The sequence below is a fragment of the Equus asinus genome, chromosome 10 (genome assembly GCF_041296235.1).
Source record: "Equus asinus isolate D_3611 breed Donkey chromosome 10, EquAss-T2T_v2, whole genome shotgun sequence".
In the NCBI taxonomy this organism is placed as follows: Eukaryota; Metazoa; Chordata; class Mammalia; order Perissodactyla; family Equidae; genus Equus; species Equus asinus.
The window spans coordinates 67,805,100-67,829,139 of NC_091799.1; the positions used below are offsets into that span (position 1 = coordinate 67,805,100).

Genomic DNA, 24,040 nt, shown 5'->3' on the forward strand with positions numbered 1-24,040 from the left:
TCCTCTTTTTGCCGAGGAAGACTGGCCCTGAGCTAACATTCTTGCCCATCTTCCTCTGCTTTATATATGGCACACCTACCGCAGCATGGCTTTTGCCAAGTGGTGCCATGTCTGCACCCGGGATCCGAACTGGCAAATCCCGGGCTGCCGAGAAGCAGAACATGTGAACTTAACTGCTGTGCCACCGGGCCAGCCCCAAAAATACCTTTTTAGATTGTTTCAAAGTTGTTGAGGACCTAAATAGGCATACAGTATTTCACTGAATCTTAGCAAGTATGAATCAACAGACCAGGCTTTGCCTCCAGTTTTTTCTGTCTCTATTAAGCAGTGGTATATCTTCTCTTAATTGTATTATTTATTCATGTCCCTTTCCTATTTGTCCACAAGTCCCTTGGTGCTCTTATAGATCTGTCAAGTTCTTTATACGATGTAGGCATTAGCCCTTTTGCTGTTACTTATTGTCAATTTCTTTCTCATTCAGTATTTGAATGGCTTTTGTGTTTTAGGCATTTGTTTATATCTGCCTATCTTTTCTATTATAATTTCTGTTTCTTCAGTTGATTAAAAAGGATAACTTTTCAGGTTCTATTTTTACATTGTCTTCTAACTTTTCTGTTATTTAATTTTTAAATTCTTAACTCAGTTGTCTGAAATTTAAGTTGGCATATGGCATAAAGTATGACTCAAGAAAACTTTCCTTCATATTGTTATTTAAGTGTTTCAAATATTTATTGGATAATATCTTCTGTCCTTTACTGATGATTTTGTCTAGCCATGGTCTATTACTTGTCCGTATTAATTATAAAGTTTTATATTATAATCTATTTCTCAGATTATCTGTACTATTTCATTGACTTACATTCTTTTTATGTGTTTGTTCTATAATTAATTTCTGTTACTTCATGATATGGTCTAATATCTGGTGGTGAAATACCCTTATTCTTTCGCTAAATATTTTGAGTCAATTTGGGGAACACAAATTATGAATATAGAAGATATAACTAACATCTAATTTTACTCTTCCTCTTTTATTTTTTTCTAGCATCAGTGGATACCACTACCTGGGAATATCCAGATGTCTGCAGACATTATTTTGGCTCCTTTGGGCAGTGGTCAAGTCTCCTTTTCTCCTTGGTGTCTCTCATTGGAGCTATGATAGTTTATTGGGTGCTTATGTCTAATTTTCTTTTTAATACTGGAAAGTTTATTTTTAGTAAGTATCCATATCATATGCTTTAATGGTTACTTTCAGATACAATAACTACTGTAATGTTTTAGTTTCAGCCTTAAACTCTGGACTTGGGCTAAAGTAAATAGTAGTACTTGTAATTCTGGAAAATATACTTGATTCAATTTGTTTTCTGTAGTTATGGTCTCAAATATAATATATATGTTCATTTCCAAAACTAATTTTTGAATAAATAATATTTTTTCAAATTCTCTAATTAATATAAAATATCTGTAAGTCCCAGCGGATGTTTTAAGCATTGTTTTAATCTTTACCACAAAATTTTAGTGTAGCAGAAAAGTTTATGAAGTTCATTGGTGTTTGTTGCTAAAGAATTTAATCTGTAGAGTCTCAAGGAAACATTTCAATCACTTATTTTCAAAATATTAGAATCTAAAATTAGGAAACAGAACAAAGGAACTTATGTGGTAAATATATTATTTACATACCACAGAACTGTAGTTTTCCCAAATCGGCTACTTGAATTCTGAAGAGAGCCTTATTCATTCAGACCAAATACTCTTTATAATATTTTTAAATTGGATGGAGAAAGTTTATTATTTGTTGAATGAGATTCCAAATTTATTTCCCCAATGACTGATTACTTAAAATTTAGTATATTTTAAGCTGACTTTTAAGAAACTCTATATATTAAAATCTAGCTTTACATGAAAACCAAATTTCAAAATAAGTTGTAACATAATCACAATAGCTAATTTCCCTAAGAGCTTTTGAGGAGAGGTGAGTGGGTGGGATAAATTCTGTTTTTATTTTAAACAATAAAATTAGCATTTTAACTTTTTTTATTACCAAGCATTTTTATTTTATGAAAAATTATGAAATATTTCAAACTACCAAAAAAATGCAGTCTAACGTAAATACCAGTGCAACCACTAATAAGTTTTCGTGTCTTAACATTTTTCCATATTTACGTTAGTTCTCTCTTCTTACAGACATATAATTGAGGCCCCATATATATTCCTTCTCAATCTCATTTTCCTTCTTCCCTAAATTTGGTGCATGCATGTTTTTGTTCTTTTAATACATAAATATATAAGCAACATATAGTATTATTTTGCATGTTTTTAATCTGTATAAATGCTTTTGCAACTTTTTGTCTGTCATCATCTTCATTAATACACAGTTATAGTTCATTTTAATAGCTTTATAATGTTCTGTAATATGAATGTACTATGACTTTTTTATCCATTCTCTTGTTGATAGATGTTTAATTTGTTTTCAGTTATTTTGCTATTACAATCAAGTCTTTATTAAAAATTTCTAGAATTTAGGATATTCACATTTTCAACTTTACTAGAAATTACCAAATTGTTCTTTGTCATTCTTGTACCAGTTAGACTCCTGCCAACAGTTTATGAAAGTTCCTCTTGTTCCACATCCTCACCCACACTTGGTATTATCAGACTCAAATTTTACCACTCAGAATGTGGGTTTCTCTTCATAACGAGTGACATTAGGCATCTTTCCTTGATTATACTGGTCAGTAGATAGGTTGTTCATACTCTTTGTCCATTTTTCTATTGGATTGTTGGTCTTTTTCTTATTTATAGGAGCTCTTTGTAAAGTTTGGATATTAATCTTTTTTCTATTATTGCATTGTAAATATCTTCTAATTAGTGGCTTATCTTCACTTTGTCTATGGTGGCTCTATTGTTTAGAAGTTTTTTATTTTACTTTCAAATTGCTCAGTCTTTTCCATTATGGCCTATAACTCTTCACAGACATTTTAGAATTAACTTGTCAAATTCCACAAACAAATCCAATCAGAATTTGATTGAAATTGCATTGAATTTATCAGTCAGTGTACCATTATGTATGTACCAGTACAATAATTGATGTCATTAGGGTACTGAGTTTAGGATTTGATTGGAATTGCTTTGGATTCATTGATGTGGAAAGAATATCATTATATACTGAGTCTTCCTATCCACGATCATTTCATGACATACTTCTCCATTTATTTAGGTATTTTTTAATGTCTTTAAAATTTTTCATGATTAAGATCTTTCGTATCTTCTTTTTAGACTCATTCTCAGTACCCTAAAATGTTTTTTGTAAATATGGTTTTAATTAATATACAAACACACACACTTTTTATTATAGAAAATTTCAAACATATACAAAGTAAACAAAACAGTATAAGGAACCTTCAGGTTCCCCTCACCTAGTTTCAACAATTATCACCATTCTGCCATTCTTGAATCATCTATGCCAGTGTTTCTCAACCTTTTTTTCATTATTACCCCCTTAAGGAGACTTTTTAGACATTTTTTTCCTAATCACTCCTCCAATGAAGTTTTAATATCACAGATATACTGTATATCTCTTTATGAACTGTGTACATATCTGTGCTTTGTATGTAAAAAGAGTAAATATTTTTCACTCCCTAGGGATGAATTTTTTCCCTCTTCAGAGCAATATTGTACCCACTGAGAAAATATTATCTATGCCTATACCCACTCCTCACCCCAATTAACTATTATTGTATCTACAGTTCTCTTTTTTTAGATAGAATTTGCATTCATTGAAATACACAAATCTTAACCATACAGCTTTGACAAATGGATACATCCAATGTAATCTACACCCCCTTCATGAAATAGAACAGTTCACCTCCCCAGAAAGTAGTGATATGCTTTGTAATAATAAAAAATTCAAATTATTTATTACTATCATTAAAAAACCTAATTAATTTTTGACTGTTTATCTTGAATCTAGCAAAATGTTGAACTCTTGTTAATTCTGATTTTGTAGATTCACTTTGGATTTTTTATTTAGATAGTTATATCATCCATGAATAATGAAAACTTTTTCCTATCTAGTCATTGTCTTTTAAATGATTTGTATGTACACATATATCTATATTAATATACATACACACTTACGTTTATATATACACACACGTATGTTTAATATACACATATACAGACATGTTTATCTTTTTTAAAGTGTAAAATTGCATAGATGCAGTGCTAGTAGATCTCCTTATACTGTTCCTGAGGAAATCTTTCTAATGTTCCACCATTAAATCTTATGTTTGTCGTGAAATATTGATTGTACCCTTTAGTCATTTAAAGATGTTCCTGCCTGTTGTTTTCTTAAGCATTTTTATTAATGTGTGTTGAATTTTATCAAATACTTTATCTATATCTTTTGAAATGATTGTAAAGTTTTTCTCCTTTAAATTGTTAATAAGGTGAATTAAATCAATACAGTTTATAATATTTAAGTCATTCTTATATTCTGGGATAAACAAATTAGTTTATTAATCATGATGTACGTTTTTAAATTTCTTACTGGATTCAGTTTACTTTTGGGAGAGGTGGGGCTAATATTTTATTTAGAACTTTTGTGTCTTTTCATAAGAGATATTGGCCTATCGTTTTTGTTCCTCATACTGTCTTTGCTGAACGTTGGTGTCTTAGGGCTGCTGTAACAAATCACTATAAACTGTTTGGCTGAAACAAGAGAAGTTTGTTCTCTCACAGTCCTGGAGACTAACAGTCTGAAAAGAAAGCATCTGTAGGGCTTTGCTCCCTTCAAAGCCTCTAGGGAAGAATCCTTCCTTGCTTCTTCCTAGCTTCTGGTGATTGCTGGCGATCCTTGGCATTCCTTGTAGCCGTATCACTCCAGTTTCTCCCTCTGTTTTCACGTGGCTGTCTCCCCTCAGTGTGTCTGTATCCAGATTTCCCTCTTATTAAGGACACTGGCCATTGAACTTAGGGCCTACCCTAATGCAGTATGACTTCATCTTAATTTGATTATATTTGCCAAGACCCTATTTCCAAATAAGGTTACATTCTAAGGTTCCTGATAGACGTGGATTTTGGGAGACACTATTCAACCCACTACACTTGGTATTAAGATTTTGCTAGCCTTATGTAAGTTTTTGGCGTCAGAAATTACATAAAGCTACATACCTTCCAATCTTAAATCACTAATAACCCTTGGAGATATGTAAAAACGTACAGCACTGAACTACTTCTGTTATTCTATCTTGAGAAGCATAGAGTGGAGGTTAATAATTAATATACTTAACTTACTTTATGACCTTAAAATCTAATCCAGCATTTTTTACCGTCTCATTTAAGTTTCATAACGTCACACACTTTATTATTAATGCTTACTAAAGTTATAAAAGGTTAATCTCAAATAGAACAAAGTAAATTCCCTCAGGCTAGCCAGAAAACACATTTTTTAGTTATTCCGTCATTCACTATAGAATGCTCAGGTATCTGCACATGCTTTTTACTTTGCTACTTCCTCTAGTATAACTTAGTGGTGCTTGTGATCAATAGTTACTATATAGCCTTTGGTTTATAAAAAGCATGTAACATACTTTGTAAAAACTTTAAGTGATTTTCCAGATAAGTTTGGCTGTTACGAGTGTTGGTTTTCCCCTTTTGCAGACTTTAGAACTTTATATAAGATGTGACTATACTTATATAATATTGTGAGTGTAAGAAAAGAATTGTACACATTATCTTTATTCCAGGGCTTTTAACTAAATTCAGCCTTGTGGGTAGATTTTTTTCAAATTCTCAATTATGTAAAAATTTTCCACATTGGGACTGTGAAGCCAATGACTTTCGCATTGCTGTAAGAGGAGAGTGCTGAAGAAGTTGAAGCTGTGTTAACAATGAAGTAGTCTTGGTTCAGTGTACCAGATAATAACAGTAGATCTTAAAAGATTTTTATAGATAAAAGACTTTAGAGAGTAATTGATTTAGCATCTTTCATTCAGTATTAAATTATATTTTTCCCTTAACTTTTAGATTTTATTCATCACATTAATGACACAGACACTATACTGAGTACCAATGATAGCAACCCTGGTAAGTAGTTTGGAATTTAAAGTTTATCTTGTATCTTTATTCCCCACTTTGCTCCAAAAAGGATTTAAGGTAGAACCTATCACTTTATTTTAGGCTAACGATTAATGCAAAATCACTATCATTATGTTAACTGAGTCACTGTTACATTGTTGGCGATCAATGTGTTAAAAAAAAGAAAAACTCCACTAAAGCTTGTGTCGCTGTGAGCTTAACAATATTTAGTTCGCATTATACAACTCACAGTTTCAGCCCACATTTATAGTATCCATATTTGCCTATGAATAATCGATACATATTTTCAAGAACCTTTATTGCTGCTAATTGTTTTGGAAGTCTAGAAACATAATTCTCAGTTTGTTAACTTAGTTTTTGACATTTATTGTTTTAGTTACTAATATTTAAGATACCCAAATCTGTATCTTATCAAATAATTAATTTTCTAATAATGAACAGAGGTTAGTAGGTATGGAAAAATAAATTGAAGGTTTGGCCAAAAAATTTTAATTCCTTAGAAAAGTTTTTCTTTAATCAATTTATTTATTAAAAATAAATCTTTGTGGCCTATGGATTTATCCAGTATGGCAATCATAGGGAAAGTAAATATAAAAGCTAATGTAACCTTGTTAGCAGGATAACACCTAAACCTTTTGTGTATTTAGATTCCAAAGATACTGAATTGATTTTTTTTTTTTTTTTTTTTTGAGAAAGATTAGCCCTGAGCTAACATCTACCACCAATCCTCCTCTTTTTGCTGAGGAAGACTGGCCCTAAGCTAACATCCGTGCCCATCTTCCTCTACTTTATATGTGGGCCACCTACCACAGCGTGGCTTGCCAAGCGGTGCCATGTCTGCACCCGGGATCCGAACTGGCAAATCCCAGGCTGCCAAAGTGGAACGTGCACGCTTAACCACTGCGCCACCAGGCCGGCCCCTAAATTGATATTATTTTGATGGAGGTATACATTGATCACTAAGAGGACAATTTATTCAATACATATTTACTAACACTGTTATGTGTCAGGAACTGTTCTAGGCTCTGGAAATATAATGAAGAGACAAGTCGCTCCTCTCATGAAGCATGTATTCCAGTGTTTGCTGTTCAGTGTATTACTTTTCCCTTTAATTAAACTGATTAACCTGTCTTTAGTTAACACTAGAAAATGAGCCAGTGAAATACCAGATTTTATTCCTGTGGATCCACACAAACACACACACACACACCCCCCTACCTTTGAATAATTATACTAAAAGATTTTAGTATAATTTTAAAATATATCTCTTGTAACCTATCCCTTACCTCAGAATTTTCAAAGAACTGAGTAACATCCTTGTCTTAAAATAGAAATTTATTTTACTATACCTATTCTGATACCAGTTGATAAAACTTGTTTAGTAATATCTAATAGGATTTCTTCAGTAGGGAGTCAGTTCATTGTTGAGTTCATAAATATCACAGTTACACTGATGATTTGGAGAGCACCATCAGTAAAGTCAGTTACTTTGCATAGTGATATCTTATGTTGATACTACTGCTTCTTGATTCTTCTTCTGTTTATTTTGAACAGTGTGTTAAATAGTAAGAATATGAAACAATCCATCTCAGTTAGTGTAAAAAATTACGACTGACATTTATTGAATACTTACTATGTACAGCCATTGTTCTAAATGTTTTACAACAACTCTATAAGATAGCTACTGTTATCTCCACTTTCTAGATGCAGAAACCAAGGCACAGAGAAGTTGACTTGCCCCAAGTCACATAACTATTAAGTGACAGAGTCGGGATTCAGTCAATTTATTTCCATAGCCTGTGCTCTTTACCACTGTAATTATTAGCACAAGAAAAATTCAAGTCAGTTTACTTCTGTCTAGAGCACAGGAAAAAAAGTGCATATTAAAATGCTGACTAAGAAGGAAGGAGAAAGAAAATTAAATGTTTGGCTTTCTGGCATGCCAAATAATGGATAGAGAGTAAAACTCAAAACAGAATTTACAATGAATATGTTGCTTTCTCTTTGACTAGTGATGAGTATAATTGTTGCTCAGTATGTGTATTTTTCACAGCATTAAGAATTCTTTACAAAGAGCTGATTATTAGCAAAAGCACTATTAGGAAATTAGAAACACAGTGAGAATAATTTCTGTTCCATCTGATTAACAGAAGAAATTGCCACTTGTAGATCAGTATTAGGAAAAATACAGTTTCCTCATTTCCTGGTTCTCTGGATAACATCTAGCCTCTTAGGCTGCTATCATATGTGATAAACTTCCAGAAGAATTACTCTGGAGTGCTGGAATTCAAGATTCCTAAGCTATAAGCAGTAATTAGGTTTCGGCAATACCATGGCAGCCATATCAGTGATGTCCAGCTTTTATTCCAAACCCATAGATTTTGTTTATCATTAGAAGAAACCTGTTCTTTTACCTTTGTATGGGTTATTAGCACAATGAACAATTACCCTGAGTGATATTTCTTATATTATTGTATAAATAAAACCAAATACCATCCAGCCTAGTATTTTCTCTCTGGCAATAGAATCAAGGGATATTTAGTGGGATATTTTTATAGTTTCCAGTAGGAATTAATGATATACTTCAAAGTTTTCTAAGATTCCCCCACCTTTAATTATTTACAGCTAAAAGATTCCTAATATATCTAAATATAACTGTCTGTTTTTTCCAAAAAGGAGAAGCTTAGTATTCATGGTAAAAGCTGAGGTTGGTAGAGCAAGTGTCAGTCTCTGGGAGTAGTCATTTTCTGTTCTTCCTGGTCTTCTCTAATCTGATGATTTCCTATTGCAGTGATTTGTCCAAGTGCCGGGAGTAGTGACCATCCTGACAATGGCTCCATGATTTTCTACGCCAGTGACACAGGACTCCAGCAGTTTGAAAAGTGGTGGAATAAGTCCAAGACAGTGCCTTTTTACCTCATAGGGCTCCTCCTGCCACTGCTCAATTTCAAATCTCCTTCATTTTTTTCAAAATTTAATATCCTAGGTAAGTTGAGGCACTGTGTTGTGGAACCTCTGTGCAGCAGGTAAATACGTGCTGAATTCTGTGGCTGGGGAGAACATTATCTTCCAGGCTTGTTCATCTGTGTTTAATTTGTCCACTCATATGTTACCCTGCTTTTTTATTTTCTTTATGGAGTTTGGCACAGAGAAAAATGTGGATGACCATTTCAAGTCAGGTTCTCGTTTTTTTTTTTTTAGGACTAGTTATTGGGTTTCCTATTCTATCCTTACTGAACAACTCTTCCTCATTTCTTCTGAAGGTACAGCTAGAGGAAATAACTAAGATTTCAGGAGGAGAGATTCAAAGTGATTATTATAGGAATTCTCAGTTCTGAGAGTTGGAAATATTAGAACCTACTAAAGGAGGTTATGGAATATTTCTTCCTACAATTTCTATTTAAGAGTGTAGAACAGAATTATCACCTGGCTTTCAACCTGGGATATCCTCTAGTTCAAGCTCCTTAGGTTTATTTTGCTTTTACTCTCTTCTTCAGTGCTTTTTCATTCTTGGAATACTCTTGCCTCCTTAAAGAAACAGACTCCTTTCTGTGAGCCCTGTTTTTTAGGAATTTCTAAAATCAATGAAGAAATTTCAGAAGTTTTCGAATCACTGAAGTAATATTTTGACCCTATCTTTTTTTACAACACTGAGCCTTAAGATGGCAAAAGGAACCCCCAACAAAAGCTCAGATCTGGTTAACTAAAGAGAAGGATATCATTCATAAAGAATTGATAACCCCAAATAGACTATAGGATTTCACTTCCTCCCTGTAGACCTGATCTTCTGAAGTATAAAATACTTAGATTACTCATCACATCAAGGGAGGTGGCTTTTGGGTTTCCAGAAGACCAAAGGAGGAGTATAGGATATTTCTTTATACCTCTCTGCCTCACAATAGGATTCATTGTAAGACTGCCACAGACACACACAGGAAATAAAGAGTTGTGATTTTATAAGCTTTGGCTTCTCATTTTCATCCCTTCTGAAGCAGCTAAGCTCCAAACCCACAGTAGAGCTTATATAGCTCATTTGTGGTTTCCTGATTTGCTTGCTGACTTTCCTATGACACAGATCTTGTAGAGTTAGCATATGGACTTAGAGAAAAATTTGGTCACTTGGGCAAAACAATCATCAGACTTCTAATCAGGTTGATTATTCTCCACGTCCCTGAGGATATTCTGTTTTGGCCCTTTTTTATGGTGCTTTCCCTTTCTTTTAAAATGATAGCTTCTTTAGAGGAATTAACATTTAATTCCTATGGAAACCTTTTTGGATTACCTAACTCTATTCCATTAAGACTGGACTTAATTCCTTAAAAGGAATAATCCTCTAACTTCTAGACTACTAAAAAATTCCAAGTGCCCACTTTACCCTGTGTATAAACCTGTGAATGGAATCTAGAATCTTTCCATCTAGCAAATAGTACTACCCAATCAAAACCTCGTCTAGATACTAGATCAGATTGTTCACGGATTATTTGGCTTATTGCCTTTCTCACATAGTTTTATGATCCACATTCACTACTTTTCTTTCTTTATCTTCTTAAACTAGATATTCTGACAGACTTTAACAACTTGTTGATCTTCTCTAATACTTCCAATACAAAGAATAAGACTCAGTTTTATGTTGTCTTTTTTTCTCCTATGTAACCTTGCTATTTTGTAATGGGCTATCTGCATGTTTCCTCCACTAAACTCAGCTCATGGGTAAATCAGGCAGTTTTGGATTCAGCAATATGAATATCTGGTTCTTCTTAGGCCTGCTACATAGTTTTTTGCTTTGTTTTCTGATGACTCACATAGCTTGTTTCTGTTCTTTAGATCCCCCCTGGGTTTTAGTGGGTTTAATCAATGAAGGTAATAATTTTCCAAACTTTGCTCAGAATGTAGAAACAAAGCTTGATTTTGAAATAGTCTGTAAAGTACACAAAGGTGATAAATGATAAAAAAAATCTGAATTTTTTTCTCACAGGCACAGTGTCCGTTCTCTATTTGATTTTCCTCGTCACCTTTAAGGCTATTCACTTGGGATTTCATTTGGAATTTCACTGGTTTATGCCAACAGAATTTTTTGTACCAGGTGAGCTGTTATAGCCAAATAAAGAATTAATAAATTACAATAATGTGATCTTTAAGTTAGCTATTGTTAACTATTGATATTCTAGAACAAGTAGTGGTAATTTTTTATTATGAGTTTTTTTATTAATGTTGTTAAGCTAAAAAGAAAAGTACAGTTGAAATTACTCTGGTTTTCTTGCAGTTAGGGGTAACCAGGGCCCTTTGTCATTTATATTTGGGAGTTGAAGTTCATTGGAGTTACAGTGCAATTGAAAAATCAAGAACTCATTCTCTCGACTTTTCTGAGAAAACATACCCCTAGAATTTCAGAGACTGAGAACATGGTCAGTGATTAATATATGTGGATAACACTGCTCATTAACATCATTGTTCTCCTTATGGGTTGTTTTTTTTTTTCACTATTGCCTTTTTCAGGCTAATTAAGATGGTAATTATTAAGTGTTCCCTCCCTCCTTTCTTTTTTTTTTTAAAGATTGGCACCGGAGCTAATATCTGTGCCAATCTTTTTTCTTCTTCTTCTTCTCCCCAAAGCAACCCCCCAGTACCTAGTTGTATATTCTAGTGGTACGTCCTTCTGGTTCTGCTATGTGGCTTGATGAGCAGTGCCATGTCTGTGCCCAGGATCTGAACAGCGAAACCCTTGGGCCACTGAAGCAGAGCACGAGAACTTAACCACTCGGCAACAGGGCTAGCCCCTCTCTCCCTCTTTTTTTTTTTTCATGTTATAACTTGGCAATTTCTAAAATTTCACCAAATTTAGAGGATTTGGGACATGATAAAAGCACCGTGAAACAATGAATGGATAATGCTACATGAAGAGTCAGATTAGAAAATAGAAGTGACTCTTAGACTAGTATCTTGAAAACTAATAAGGAGAAAGTAGTACAAAATTCCGTTGTTGGTTTGGAAAAACTGCTTTCTTTCCATTCAGGTAGTCTAGAATTTCAAGTCTCTATTCTGTATCTGGTGTTACTCTCTAAAGTTTTATAGTTTTTGTCCACTACATCTTTATTTCTTTTGTTACAACATTCCTATGTTTTCCAGGTATACTGAGTTGGTAGTCACTGGAAGTTGTTGTTTACGTTACCATGGTTACTTGTTTTCAGATTATCTTGGCTGTATTAGCTTTGATTTTTTATTTCTATTAGAAACCCACAAAGACTAAAAGGTCAGGGTAAATTCAGGATAAAGGAAGTACTGGGGCTTGAAAGGCATCCTTCTCTCTGTTTGTATTTAAAATTGGACACTGATGAAAATGGCAACTTTAAGCTAGTTCTTCCATTGATTGATAAAAATAGTCTAGGATATTATTTTCTAAAATTAGATCCACATTGATTTATGTTGAGTCTTAGTGATAAAATTTTCTGCTAATGATAGAACATTAGAGATAAATATGAGGGAAGCGGAGAATATAAATAGTTATTTAGAAGATGGAAAAGAGAACATATTTAAATAGATATTAAGCCATTTATTTCACTTTACTTCATTTCTAAATGATATGAAGGGAGAATCATGAGGACTAAAAGAGGCTTGTGTTAATATTTATGGTCCTGAAATTAATTACTCTATTGCGATTGAAGAACTTCTCAAGAATAAAAATATGTCAGAAAATCTTTTTAGTAAAAGCTTATTAAGAATCAGAGAACTTTGGAGGGTGTGAATCTTTACTGTCCTGATGAAGAATTCACATAAACGTGTAGTTCTGATTGAATCCTTTTTTATATACTCTTGTTTCTAAAAATTTATTTTTCAACGCAGTAGATCCCATTGCCCTCCCTCCCGGGTAACTGGAAAAATAAGGAGAAAAAACGTACTCATGTATTTCATCCTATCCTTTCCTGCCTACTCAAGGACTTTACTTTTGCAGTTATCCATTCTTTCTCCTTAATCATATCATCAAATTTTGCCTTTACTGAACTATTCCTACCAGTATATAAACCTGTCTCCCAATCTAAAAAGAAAAACTCATATAACCCCACATTCCCCTCTAGCTATTGCTTCCTTTTAAAGAAAAACTGAAAGAGTTGCCTATGCTTACTGTCTCCACTTATCTTTCATTTTGCCTTGAATTCACTTCTGTTAGGCTTTTGCCACAGTCATTCCACTCATGGTCCAGTCTTGATGACCCATGACTTCATCTTGCCAAATCTAATGACCAATCCTCACTTCTCTTCTTACTCAACCTATCAGCAGCATAGGGCACATTTGGTTACTCCATCTTACAACACTTTCTTTACTTAACTTCTAAAATCCCATTCTCTCTTGATTCTTCCACATAATTGCTCCTCATATTTCTGACCTCTAAATGATGGAATCATCCAGGGTTTACTATCCTCACCTCCTTCTCTCTACCTTTATTCCCTAAGTAATGTCATCTAGCCACCTGGGTTTATATTGTCTATATGACAACTAGTCCCAATTTTATATTTCTAACCCAGATCTCTCCACTGAAATCCATAGTCATATATCTGCCTGCCCTTCTACATCTCTACGTGGATGGCCAGCAGGTATCTCAAAATTAAATTTACAAAAATCAAATACTTGTTTCCTTCCTTATCCACTCCCATCTCACCAACCTGCTTAAGCTGCTCTTCTCTATGTCAGAAAATGGTAGCTCCAATTTTCCATGTGCTCAGGCCAAAAACTTTGGAGTCATACTTGACCTTTTTTCCACCCTCTATATCTGCAAAGCATATAAGCTCTACTGTCAAAATAAACTAAGACTCTGACTACTTCTTAGCGTTTCCACCAAAAGAACTGTGGCAAACTACTAATCTCTCATCTGATTATTGTAGTAACCTCTTAACTAGTCTCACAGTTTCTACTCCATCTCCCCCTTCCATAGTCTGTTCAACACCTAGCAGCTGAAGTGACGTTTTTAAAACAAACTTCAAAAGCCTCTAATGGTTTCCCATCTCATTCAGAATAAAGGCAAGTCTTTATCATAGTCCACAGGCCCTATATGATTCGACTCCTGACTTCCTCTCTGATTTCATCCCCTACTACTTTCCCACTCATTCAGTCCACTCCAGCCACACTGTCTTCTTGCTGTTCCTCAAAATACCAAGCACACTCCTAACTCAGAATCTTTGCACTTACTGTTCCCTGTGCATGAAATTCCCATGTCCTCTCTCGGGTATCTGCATCGTTAGTATCGTTAGAGAGGTCTTCCCTGACGTCCTGCCCACTCCCACCCCTCCTTCTTTTTCCTTATTTTTCTTTAGAGCTCTCATTACTACCAAATCTTATGTGCAAGTATCCCTGGCTATCTAAATTTATTAAGTTTCTGATTTTGATAATGAGTTGGAATATTATTGAGTGATATCTATTATTCTAATCTACTTAGTTCCTGAGTTTCAGATAGAAAGTAGCAGAAGTTAAGGTAACAAGGGACTTAGCCATACATGTTTCCAAATCTACTTGGTTCTTGAATTTGGATAATGAAAGATCAGACAGTAAGGAATACCTTATTTATTTTTTCCTTGTGTATCTGTCTCCTTTAAAAAGTTAGCTTTCTGAGAAAAGGGATGTTCTTTTTTTTTGTTTTTTATACTCCTCTATTACTATTGTATCTCCAAGGCTTATACTACTTCCTGGCATATAGTGAGTACCCAGTAAATAATTGTTGAATGAATAAATGTGTTTATCTCTACTCCTTCCTAAATCCCATTAAAACAACAGTAAAGAAATAGATGTAAAAAACAAACACAAAGAGCCTCTATAGAAGAAACAATAGCAGACAAGAGAGAGCAACATAGTTTTAGAAGCTGGAAAACTGATAGATGGTTGGTACTGCCAGCAAAGAAGAGAAAGCTGAAGTGTAAGGACCTATAGAGAGGGATTCCAACACAAAGGAGGCCAATTTGAGCCATACAATCCTTGAAAGCTTCAGCATTTGGAGGCATTTGTGTAACTCTGAAAGCAAGGGTAAAGAGAACTTAAAATGAGAGAATTCCTTGAAATTTTTTATCAGGAATGTTAGATGTAACCCTTCCTTTCCCTCTTCAACCTAGCAAGGGATGGAAGAAACTGAATCAGTCTCTGAACTCAGGTTTGACAAACAACAAAGAGGGAGAATAAGGCTAGTCTGAAAACAGGGATTAAGCAAAAGCGTATATGCTGAATGGTGAGACCATACACTCTCCTATACCCTTCCAACTCTCTTGTCTTCACTCATTTGCTCCAAGAATGCTGATAGCATAGGATAATAGAGGATTCTCATCTGGAGAAACTGACAAGCCCAAGAGAAAAGACCTAGAGTCTCAAATATTTGGGTTCTACCAAAGCAGGTACCTTGCTTGTGTCAGACTATTGAGATATCTACTAAGTATATATGTTTTTAGTGCTTCACTTTTAAATATAAACAAATAGACACAGATCACTAGATATTTGTGGAAAGCCTCTTACATGAAAACAAAACAGAAAAGAAAAAAGGAACTTGAAGGGAAAAGAGAGTAAGAGGGAACAAAAGAAAACTTCCCAAAAAATTACACCCTCATAGTGACAGAAGAAAGTGATAGATCCATGAAACAATACTTGGATGCCAAGAAAGAAAGGAAAGTAGGGAGTTTGGTCTTAGATCAAAAATATTATAGAAATTAGAATTCAAAGAAAATTTGGAAGATAAAGCTAACTTCCCAAAAAATAGACTAGAAATCTTGGATGAATGGATGGACAGTTGGATGGATGGACAGAAAGAAGGAAGGGAGGGAGGGCAGAAGGAAAAATAGAGAAAATATAAGAAAATTAGAGCATTAATCTAGGTGGCCCAATGTCCAACTAAAAATAGTTCCATAAAGAGAGAAAATGAAGAGGAGGAAATTATCAGAGATAATTTAAGAAATTTCCCCAGAACTGAAGAACATGGGTTTCTAGATGTAAAGGGCCTGAAGTGCCCAGCACTGTGACTAAGACTCACACCAAAGCATATCATCATAAAATTTCAAAGTACCAGGAATAAAGAGAAGACCCTTAAAGCTTCTGGGGATGAAGAGTAGGGTCTATGCAAAAGGTCTGAAATCAGGATAGTATCAGACTTTTTAACAACTCTGAAAGCTAGAAGACAACAGAAGTGTCATCAGATGTCTCAGAATAAGTTATTTTAACCTAAAATTCTAATCCCACCAAACTCTCAGTCAAGTGTTAGAGAATAATATATTTTCCGAAAGTAAAGTCTCACAAAATTTTACCTTCCATGCACTCTTTCTCAGGAAAAAACTGCAAAATGTGCTCCACCAAAAAGAAGTAGTAAATCAAGAAATACCCAGAGTGATGGTGAAGGGAAATCCTAGGAAACAGCTGTGCAACAGGCCTAGAGAGCAACCAGCCCAGATTACAGCAGGTAGACAGATGGCCCCAGGAGGCATTTTTTTCCAAGAAAAAATAAAATGGAAAATATTATTTAATGTGTTGTATAGCTAGAGTGGAGTTGTATCATTTTTTTGGAGAGTTGGAAAAGAATTACTGTTAACTAGAAAATTAGGTAGCCAAAAAGGAAAAAGTCAATTATTACCTTTAGAAAAACAGGTCAACAAAAGTATTTTTATGTGAGGAAGAAAATGTAATAATACAGTCCATAGCTTAACAATGAATAATATATAATCACAAAAATTAAAACATTGAATATTGATTTTGAAAAATCAAAAGTATAATTATATTGGGGGAATAGGAGATGGGAAAGTATGAGTGGTAGTAGTGGTATAAATTAAAGCCTTCTAGTGGAAAACCAATGAATTATGTCTAAAATTGAAAAATAAAGGAAAAGGAATATAAGCATATTACTTAAAAAATAAGCTAGATTATAAATTTAAAATATGCTGAAGAGTTAGCAGAGTTAAAATTAGTTGACTCTGGGAAACAGGATGCAGGATGGGAGGTATGAAGCAAGAGAATGCTGGTTTTCATTAGAAACCTTGTAATACTATTAACTTTTAACAATTAGTACGCATTTAAGACTACAGTTGATTACATTTTTTAAGTGAAAACTGTTAAATGCTTTGAGACTGACTTCAAAGAGACTTCAGACACTGATTATCAAGGATTATCAGGTGATTTGCCATTTAATAGCAGCATTGTGTTCATTTGTAACCAGAAAAAATAATTTTCTAACCACATATGCTTTAAATAGTTTTGTTATTCACTTTCCATTAGGAGCAGACTACATTTTACCATTCACTTGTTGATACCTAATAATGCTTCCAAATATAATGGAATTTCTGTCTTCTTATTTTTTACACGTATGCCCCACTGTTTCTTTGTTTTTGCTTTTGAACTTTTTATTGAAGTATAACTTACATAGACACAAGTGCACAACTCTAAGTGTACAGCTCGATTAATTTTCACAAACTGAACACACAAGATACCCAGCTCCCAGATCAAAAACAGAAATTACTAGCATCCTGGAAGTCCCTCTCATTCTCCCTACCAGTCACTATCTCCCTGCAAAGATAACCACGTTCTAACTTCTAACACAAAGGTTAGTCTTGCCTGTTTTTTTAACTTAATAGAAATGGCATATACAGTATGTATTCTTTGGTGTCTGGCTTCTTCTAATCAACATTATATTGTCATATTTATCCATATTATTGTGTGTATTTGTAGTTCATTCATTCTCATTGGTATTTCATTGTCTAACTATGCCACATTTTATCTTTTACTGTTAAGGGACAGTTGAGTAGTCTCCAGTTTTTCACTATTATGTTTATGGCATCAGTCTTCATTCTCATACCTATCTTTTGGTGAACACATGGCTGCTTTCTCTTGAGTATAAACCTAGGAGTGGAATTGCTGGGTCAAAGGGCGTGCATATATTCTGCTTTGGTAGATATTGCCAAACAGCTCTCCAAAATGGTTGTACCAGTTTACATTCCCCACCAGTAGTGTTTGAGTGTTCTAGTTGCTCCGCATCTTCACTAACACTTGTATTTTCTGTCTTTTTCATCTAGCCTTTCTGGTGGGTATGTAGTAGTATTGTGGTTTTCATTTGCATTTTCCAATGGCTGATGAAGTTAGCACCTTTTTTATGTTCATTGGCAATTTGGATTTCCTCTTTTGTCAAGTGTCTCTTCAAGTTTTTTGCCCATTTTTCTAACTATTTTTTTCTTATTGATATATAGGAGTTCTTCATACATTCTAGATATGTGTCCTTTGTCATATTAATGTATTGCAATTATCTTTTCCTTCTCTGCCTACTGCTTTTCTTAATATGCCTTCTCAAAGGAAAAAAGTAGGCAGTTTGAAAATGATCAGAAGTTTGAGTCTTCTTTAAAACTACTTTGTGAAGGAATCTCTCTTTAATTTACTGTGCACTGATCATAGTGTAAATGTCTCAGGTCTTTAAAAAGGCATATTTTCCATACGAAAACTTGTACAAGAATGTTCATAGCAGCATTATTCATAATAGCCAAAAAGTGGAAAGAACCCAAATGTCCATCACCGATGAGTGGTTAAATGAAGTGATATATCCATACAATGGAATATTATTTGTCAATAGAAGGGAATAAAGTACTGTGGTGATGGTTGCACAAGTTGGTTAATCTACTAAAAACTATTTATTGTACATATTAAATTGGTGACATATATGTGAATTATGTTTCAGTAAAGCTGTTAAAAGGGATCTCAAGTTCTCAAGAAATTCACTCAAAAAGATAGTTTTGTTGGCTAATTGGAAAAAGCTGGATAGCTACTTAATTTGACAAGTTAGAAACAACGGTGGTATCACCTGCCTTAGAAAAGGATCAACTAACAAGTTCCTCAGGAGGCATCTTAGGGATAATGGAGGTTGATTGCTCTGAGAGACAGGAAAGATCAACTAAATTGAAGAGAACTTATTGAAAACCAATAGATCTTAGCAAAAAGCAAAATCATTTTGAAGAACCGTTTAAAGTAGAATTTTTGACCATTTCCATGATTGAAAGTCCTTCATTCTGAAAATAAATGAATGCCTCTGATTATGTACCATACGTTGTCAAAAAAAAGACATGACCCACTGTCGTCCAGGAACTTACAGTTGAGCAGTAAGACCAAGTTGTGAATTAACGATCATAGTACAAAGATATATACATGAGACATAGTAATATAGAGGAATTCATGTAAGTAAAAATTGGGAATGAGAGAAGGGTTCTAAATAGAGAATGTTTTAAGGGCCGAAAGGAGTTCTTTAAATGAAGAATTGGAGGAAGGGGTGTATGCCAGGCAAGGGAATAACAAGTTTACACAACAGATAAGGCCTGAGCTGATATGACCCATTTAGGAAATTACAGGAATTTGTATGTCTGGAATGAAAGAATACTTGCTGGGAAAGTGATGGGAGATAAGGATAAAGAAGCAAAGGCCAGATCATGAAGAGCAGTCTATTTTAAGCTAAAAGTAACTCTCTGGCTGGCTATCAGACTCTCCTTCCCCCTTATTTGGGGTTAGCTGAACTAGGAGACAGGCTTCTAGGTCTTCAGGAGGTCAATATGGTAGAGGAAGAATAGTCCTGTATTCCCTGCCTAAAAATAGGATTCCTAATGGAGCTGCTATAGTCAAATACAAAGAAAATTTAAAAAGATAAGTTGAGATCATAGGTGCCATAGCCTCATTTATTCACTCTCTCTGAATCAACAAGAATATGTAGAAAAACAATGATAATGACAACACTGTCAGAACCTTGGGATATGGCTGAAGCACTGCTGAGAAGATAATTCAAAGCTGGGTGATAAGTGATCCAGTGCCCAATTTCTATTTCACTGCCACTTTCTTAGACCACTTCCAGTACCAGTTGTGTCAGTTCAAGTTCTCCAGTAAGCAGACATCAAAATGGAGTAACAAGTACAAGTAATTTATTGAGGGAGCACTTATGAAACATAGAAGGGAGAGCAAGCAGGAGTAGGTGGCTGCATCAGACCACAGTGTAGCTCAGATCTGTGAAAGGAGAGAAGGAGAGGAGGAGGACTGGGTAGGAATAGACTCAGAAAGTTTTAGCCAACCCAATGTGAAGCTCTGGCAAAGATTGTCTGCAGAGGAGTCCAGGGTTGGGGAAAAGTGGTCAAGCCATAGTACTCTGCTTGCTCAGTCATTATGCCAGGAGCTGCCCAGGGAGCGTGTGACTGCTGCTTGAATAGGTCGGCAGATCCCAAAGGGGCTGCAGCTGGAGGCTATCAGCTAACTGCACCCTTGCATCAGGTTCTCACTTGAAATGAGATCTGAGTAGTACACTTACATGGCTGCCACAGTCAAGTTTTATAATATTTTAATATAAATTTGGCATGTTATGGCCTAGGAATAACTTTAACAGTGTCTGTTTTGTTAGCAATGTCTGTTTTGTTATTGTGAATGGTACCTTTTAATTTGTCTTTATATCTTCTAACCAGTTATTACAGGTATATAAGAAAGATGTTGATTTTTTGTATTTTTTTCTTTCTAGCTACCTTACTTTGAATTTTTTTTCTCTGCTTTATTGAGATATAATTGACACGTGTCTTAGCTATTGTGAATAATGCTGCAATGAACATGGGAGTGCAGATATCTCTTTGAGATCGTGTTTTCATTTCCTTTGGACATATGCCCAGAAGTGGGATTGCTGGATCATATAGTAGTTCTATTTTAAATTTTTTGCAGACCCTCCATTCTGATTTCCCTAGTGGCTGTACCAGTTTACATTCTCACCACCAATGCACAAGGGTTCCCTTTTTTCCACATGCTCACCAGCACTTATCTGTTGTCTTTTTGATGATAGCTATTTTAAGAGGTATTAGGTGATATCTCATTGTGGTTTTGATTTGCATTCCCCCGATGATTAATGATGTTGAGCAATATTACGTGTACCTGTTGGCCATTTGTATGTCTTCTTTCTTTTCTTTTCTTTCTTTTTTTTTTTTTTTTTGGTGAGCAAGATTGGCCCTGAGCTAACATCTTTTGCCAATCTTCCTTTTTTTTCCCTCCCCAAAGCCCCAGTACATAGTTGTATATCCTAGTTGTAGGTCTTTCTAGTTCTTCTGTTGGGGTTGCCACCACAGCATGGCTTGTTGAGCAGTGTGTAGGTCCGTGCTCAGGATCTGAACTGGCCAACCCCAGGCCACTGAAGTGGAGCACACAAACTTAACCAGTCAGCCATGGGGCTGTTCCCCTATTTGTATGTCTTCTTTAGAAAAGGGTTATTTAGTTCCTCTGCCCATTTTTTAATCAAATTGTTTATTTTTGTGCTATTGAGTTGTATGAGTTATTTATATATTGTGGATATTAACCCCTTATCAGATATATGATTTCAAACATTTTCACCCATTCTGTATGTTTCCTTTTCATTTCATCAATGGTTTCCTTTGCTGTGCAGAAGTTTTTTAGTTTGATGTAGCCCCACCTGTTTATTTTTGCTTTTGTTGCCTTTGCTTTTGGTGTCAAATCAAAAAAATCACTGCCAAGAACAATCTCAAGGAGTTTATCCCTTATGTTTTCTTCTGGGAGTTTTATGGTTTCAGGTCTTACATTCAAGGGTGCAATCCATTTTGAATTGATTTTTGTATATGATATAAGATAGGGGTCTGGTCTTATTTTTCTTGCATAAGGCTGTCCAGTTTGCCCAGCACCATTTATTGAAGAGACTGTCCTTTTCCCATTGTATGTTCGTAGTCCCTTGGTAATAAATTAATTGACGATATAGGTGTGGGTTTATTTCTGGGCTCTCCATTCTATTCCATTGACCAAAGTGTCTGTTTTTTGCCAGTCCCATACTGTTTTGATTACTATAGATTTGTAATATGGTTTGAAATCAGCAAGCATGATGCCACCAGCTTTGTTCTTTCTCAAGATTGCTTTGGCTATTTGGGGTCTTTTGTGGTTCAATACACATTTTTAGGATGTTTGTTCTATTTCTGTTAAAAATACCACATTTTCATATGAAAATTGGAATTCTGATGGGGATTCCATTGAATCTGTAGATTTCTTTGTAGTATGGACATTTTAACAACATTAATTCTTCCAACCCATGAGCATAGAATATCTTTCCATTTATCTGTGTCGTCTTCAATTTCTTTCATTATTATCTTGTAGTTTTCCATTTATGGATCTTTCACTTCCTTAGTCAAATTTATTCCTAAGTATTTTATTCTTTTTGTTGCCATTGTAAATGGGATTGTTTTCTTAATTTCCCTTTCTAATAGTTCATTGTTAGTGTATAGAAATGCAACAGATTTTTGTATATTGATTTCGTATCCTGCAACTTTACTGAATTTATTAATTCAACAGTTTTTTTGTGGAGTCTTTAGGATTTTCTATATATAATATCATGTCATGTGCAAATAGAGGCAGTTTTACTTCTTCCTTTCTAATTTGGATGACTTTTATTACTTTTTCTTGCTTAATTGCTCTGAGTAGGACTTCCAATAGTATGTTGTATAAAAGTGGTGAGAGTAGGCATCCTTGTGTTTTCCTGATCTTAGAGGGAAAGCTTTCAGCTTTTCATGGTCAAGTATGAATTGAGCTGTGAACTTGTCATATATGGCCTTTATTATGTTGATGTACATTCCATCTACCTAGTTTCTTGAGAGTTCTTATTACAAATGGATGTTGAAATTTGTAAAATACTTTTTCTGCCTCTATTGAGATGATCAATTTTTATCCTTCATTTTGTTAATGTGGTATGTTACATTGATTGGTTTTGCATGTTGAACCATCCTCACATCCCTGGAATAAATTCCACTTGATCATGGTGTATGATTCTTTTAATGTATTGTTGAATTCAGTTTGCTAATATTCTGTTGAGGATTTTTACGTTTTGTTCGTCAGGGATATTGGCCTATAATTTTCTTTTCTTATAGTGTTCTTGTCTGGATTTGGTATCAGGGTAATGCTGGCCTTGTGGAAATGAGTTTGGAAGTGTTCCCTCCTCTTTTATTTTTCAGAGAGTTTGAGAAAGATTGGTATTAATTCTTTTTCAAATCTCTGGTAGAATTGACCAGTGAAACTATCTGGTCCTACCTGGACTTTTCTTTATTGGGGGATTTTTTTATTACTGTTTCAATCTCCTTGCTAATTATTGGTCTGTTTAGATTTTCTATTTCTTCATGATTCAGTCTTGGTAGGTTGGCTGTTTCTAGGAATTTATCCTTTTCTTCTAGGTTGTCCAATTTGTTGGTTTATAATTGTTCACAGTAGTCTCATGATCCTTTGTATTTCTGTGGTATCAGTTGTGATGTCTCCTCTTTCATTTATAATTTTATTTATTTGAGTCCTTTCTCTTTTTTTCTTGGTTAACCTAGCTAAATGTTTGTCTTTTTGTTTTTGTTATCTTTTCGAAAACCAGCTCTTAGTTTCATTGATCTTTTCTATTGTCTTTTTAGTCTCTATTTCATTTATTTCCACTCGGATCTTTGTTATTTCCTTCCATCTACTACTTTAGGCTTAGTTTGTTCTTTTTCTAGTTCTTTGAGGTGTAAAATTGGGTTGTCTATTTGAGATCTTTCTTATTTCTTAATGTAGGCGTTTATTACTATAAACTTCCCTCTTCTGTTTTTGCTGCATCCTTTATCTTTTGATATGTTATGTTTCCATTTTCATTTGTCTCAAGATATTTACTGAATTCTCTTTGGATTTCTTCTTTGACTCATTGGTTGTTCAGTAGCATGTTGTTTAATCTCCACGTATTTGTCATTTTTCCGGTTTTCTTCTTGTAATTGATTTCTAGTTTCATACCATTGTGGTTGGAAAAGATGCTTCATTTAGTTGCAATCTTAAATTTGTTAAGACTTGTTTTGCCACCTAACATATGATCTATCCTGGAGAATGGTCCATGTACACTTGAGAAGAATGTGTATTCTGCTGCTGTTGAATGGAGTGTTCTGTAAATGTCTTACGTTTATCTGATCTAACATGTCATATAAGTCCA

General features: G+C 34.4%; 1 protein-coding gene across 10 annotated transcripts in view; it reads left to right on the forward strand.

The window, feature by feature from the left end:
* Positions 1-24,040, forward strand: part of SLC38A9 (solute carrier family 38 member 9) — a 105,948-nt gene that overhangs the window by 56,048 nt on the left and 25,860 nt on the right. For all 10 annotated transcript variants that reach the window (XR_001401176.3, XR_011506472.1, XM_044771697.2 and 7 more), the window contains 4 exons: positions 1,043-1,213; positions 6,025-6,084; positions 8,888-9,082; positions 11,072-11,179. Coding sequence is in view for 8 of the 10 variants with exons in the window: in XM_044771697.2 (XP_044627632.1) it covers positions 1,043-1,213; positions 6,025-6,084; positions 8,888-9,082; positions 11,072-11,179 (534 nt within the window). In the remaining 2 variants the exon portion in view is untranslated. The remainder of the gene's footprint in view (positions 1-1,042; positions 1,214-6,024; positions 6,085-8,887; positions 9,083-11,071; positions 11,180-24,040) is intronic.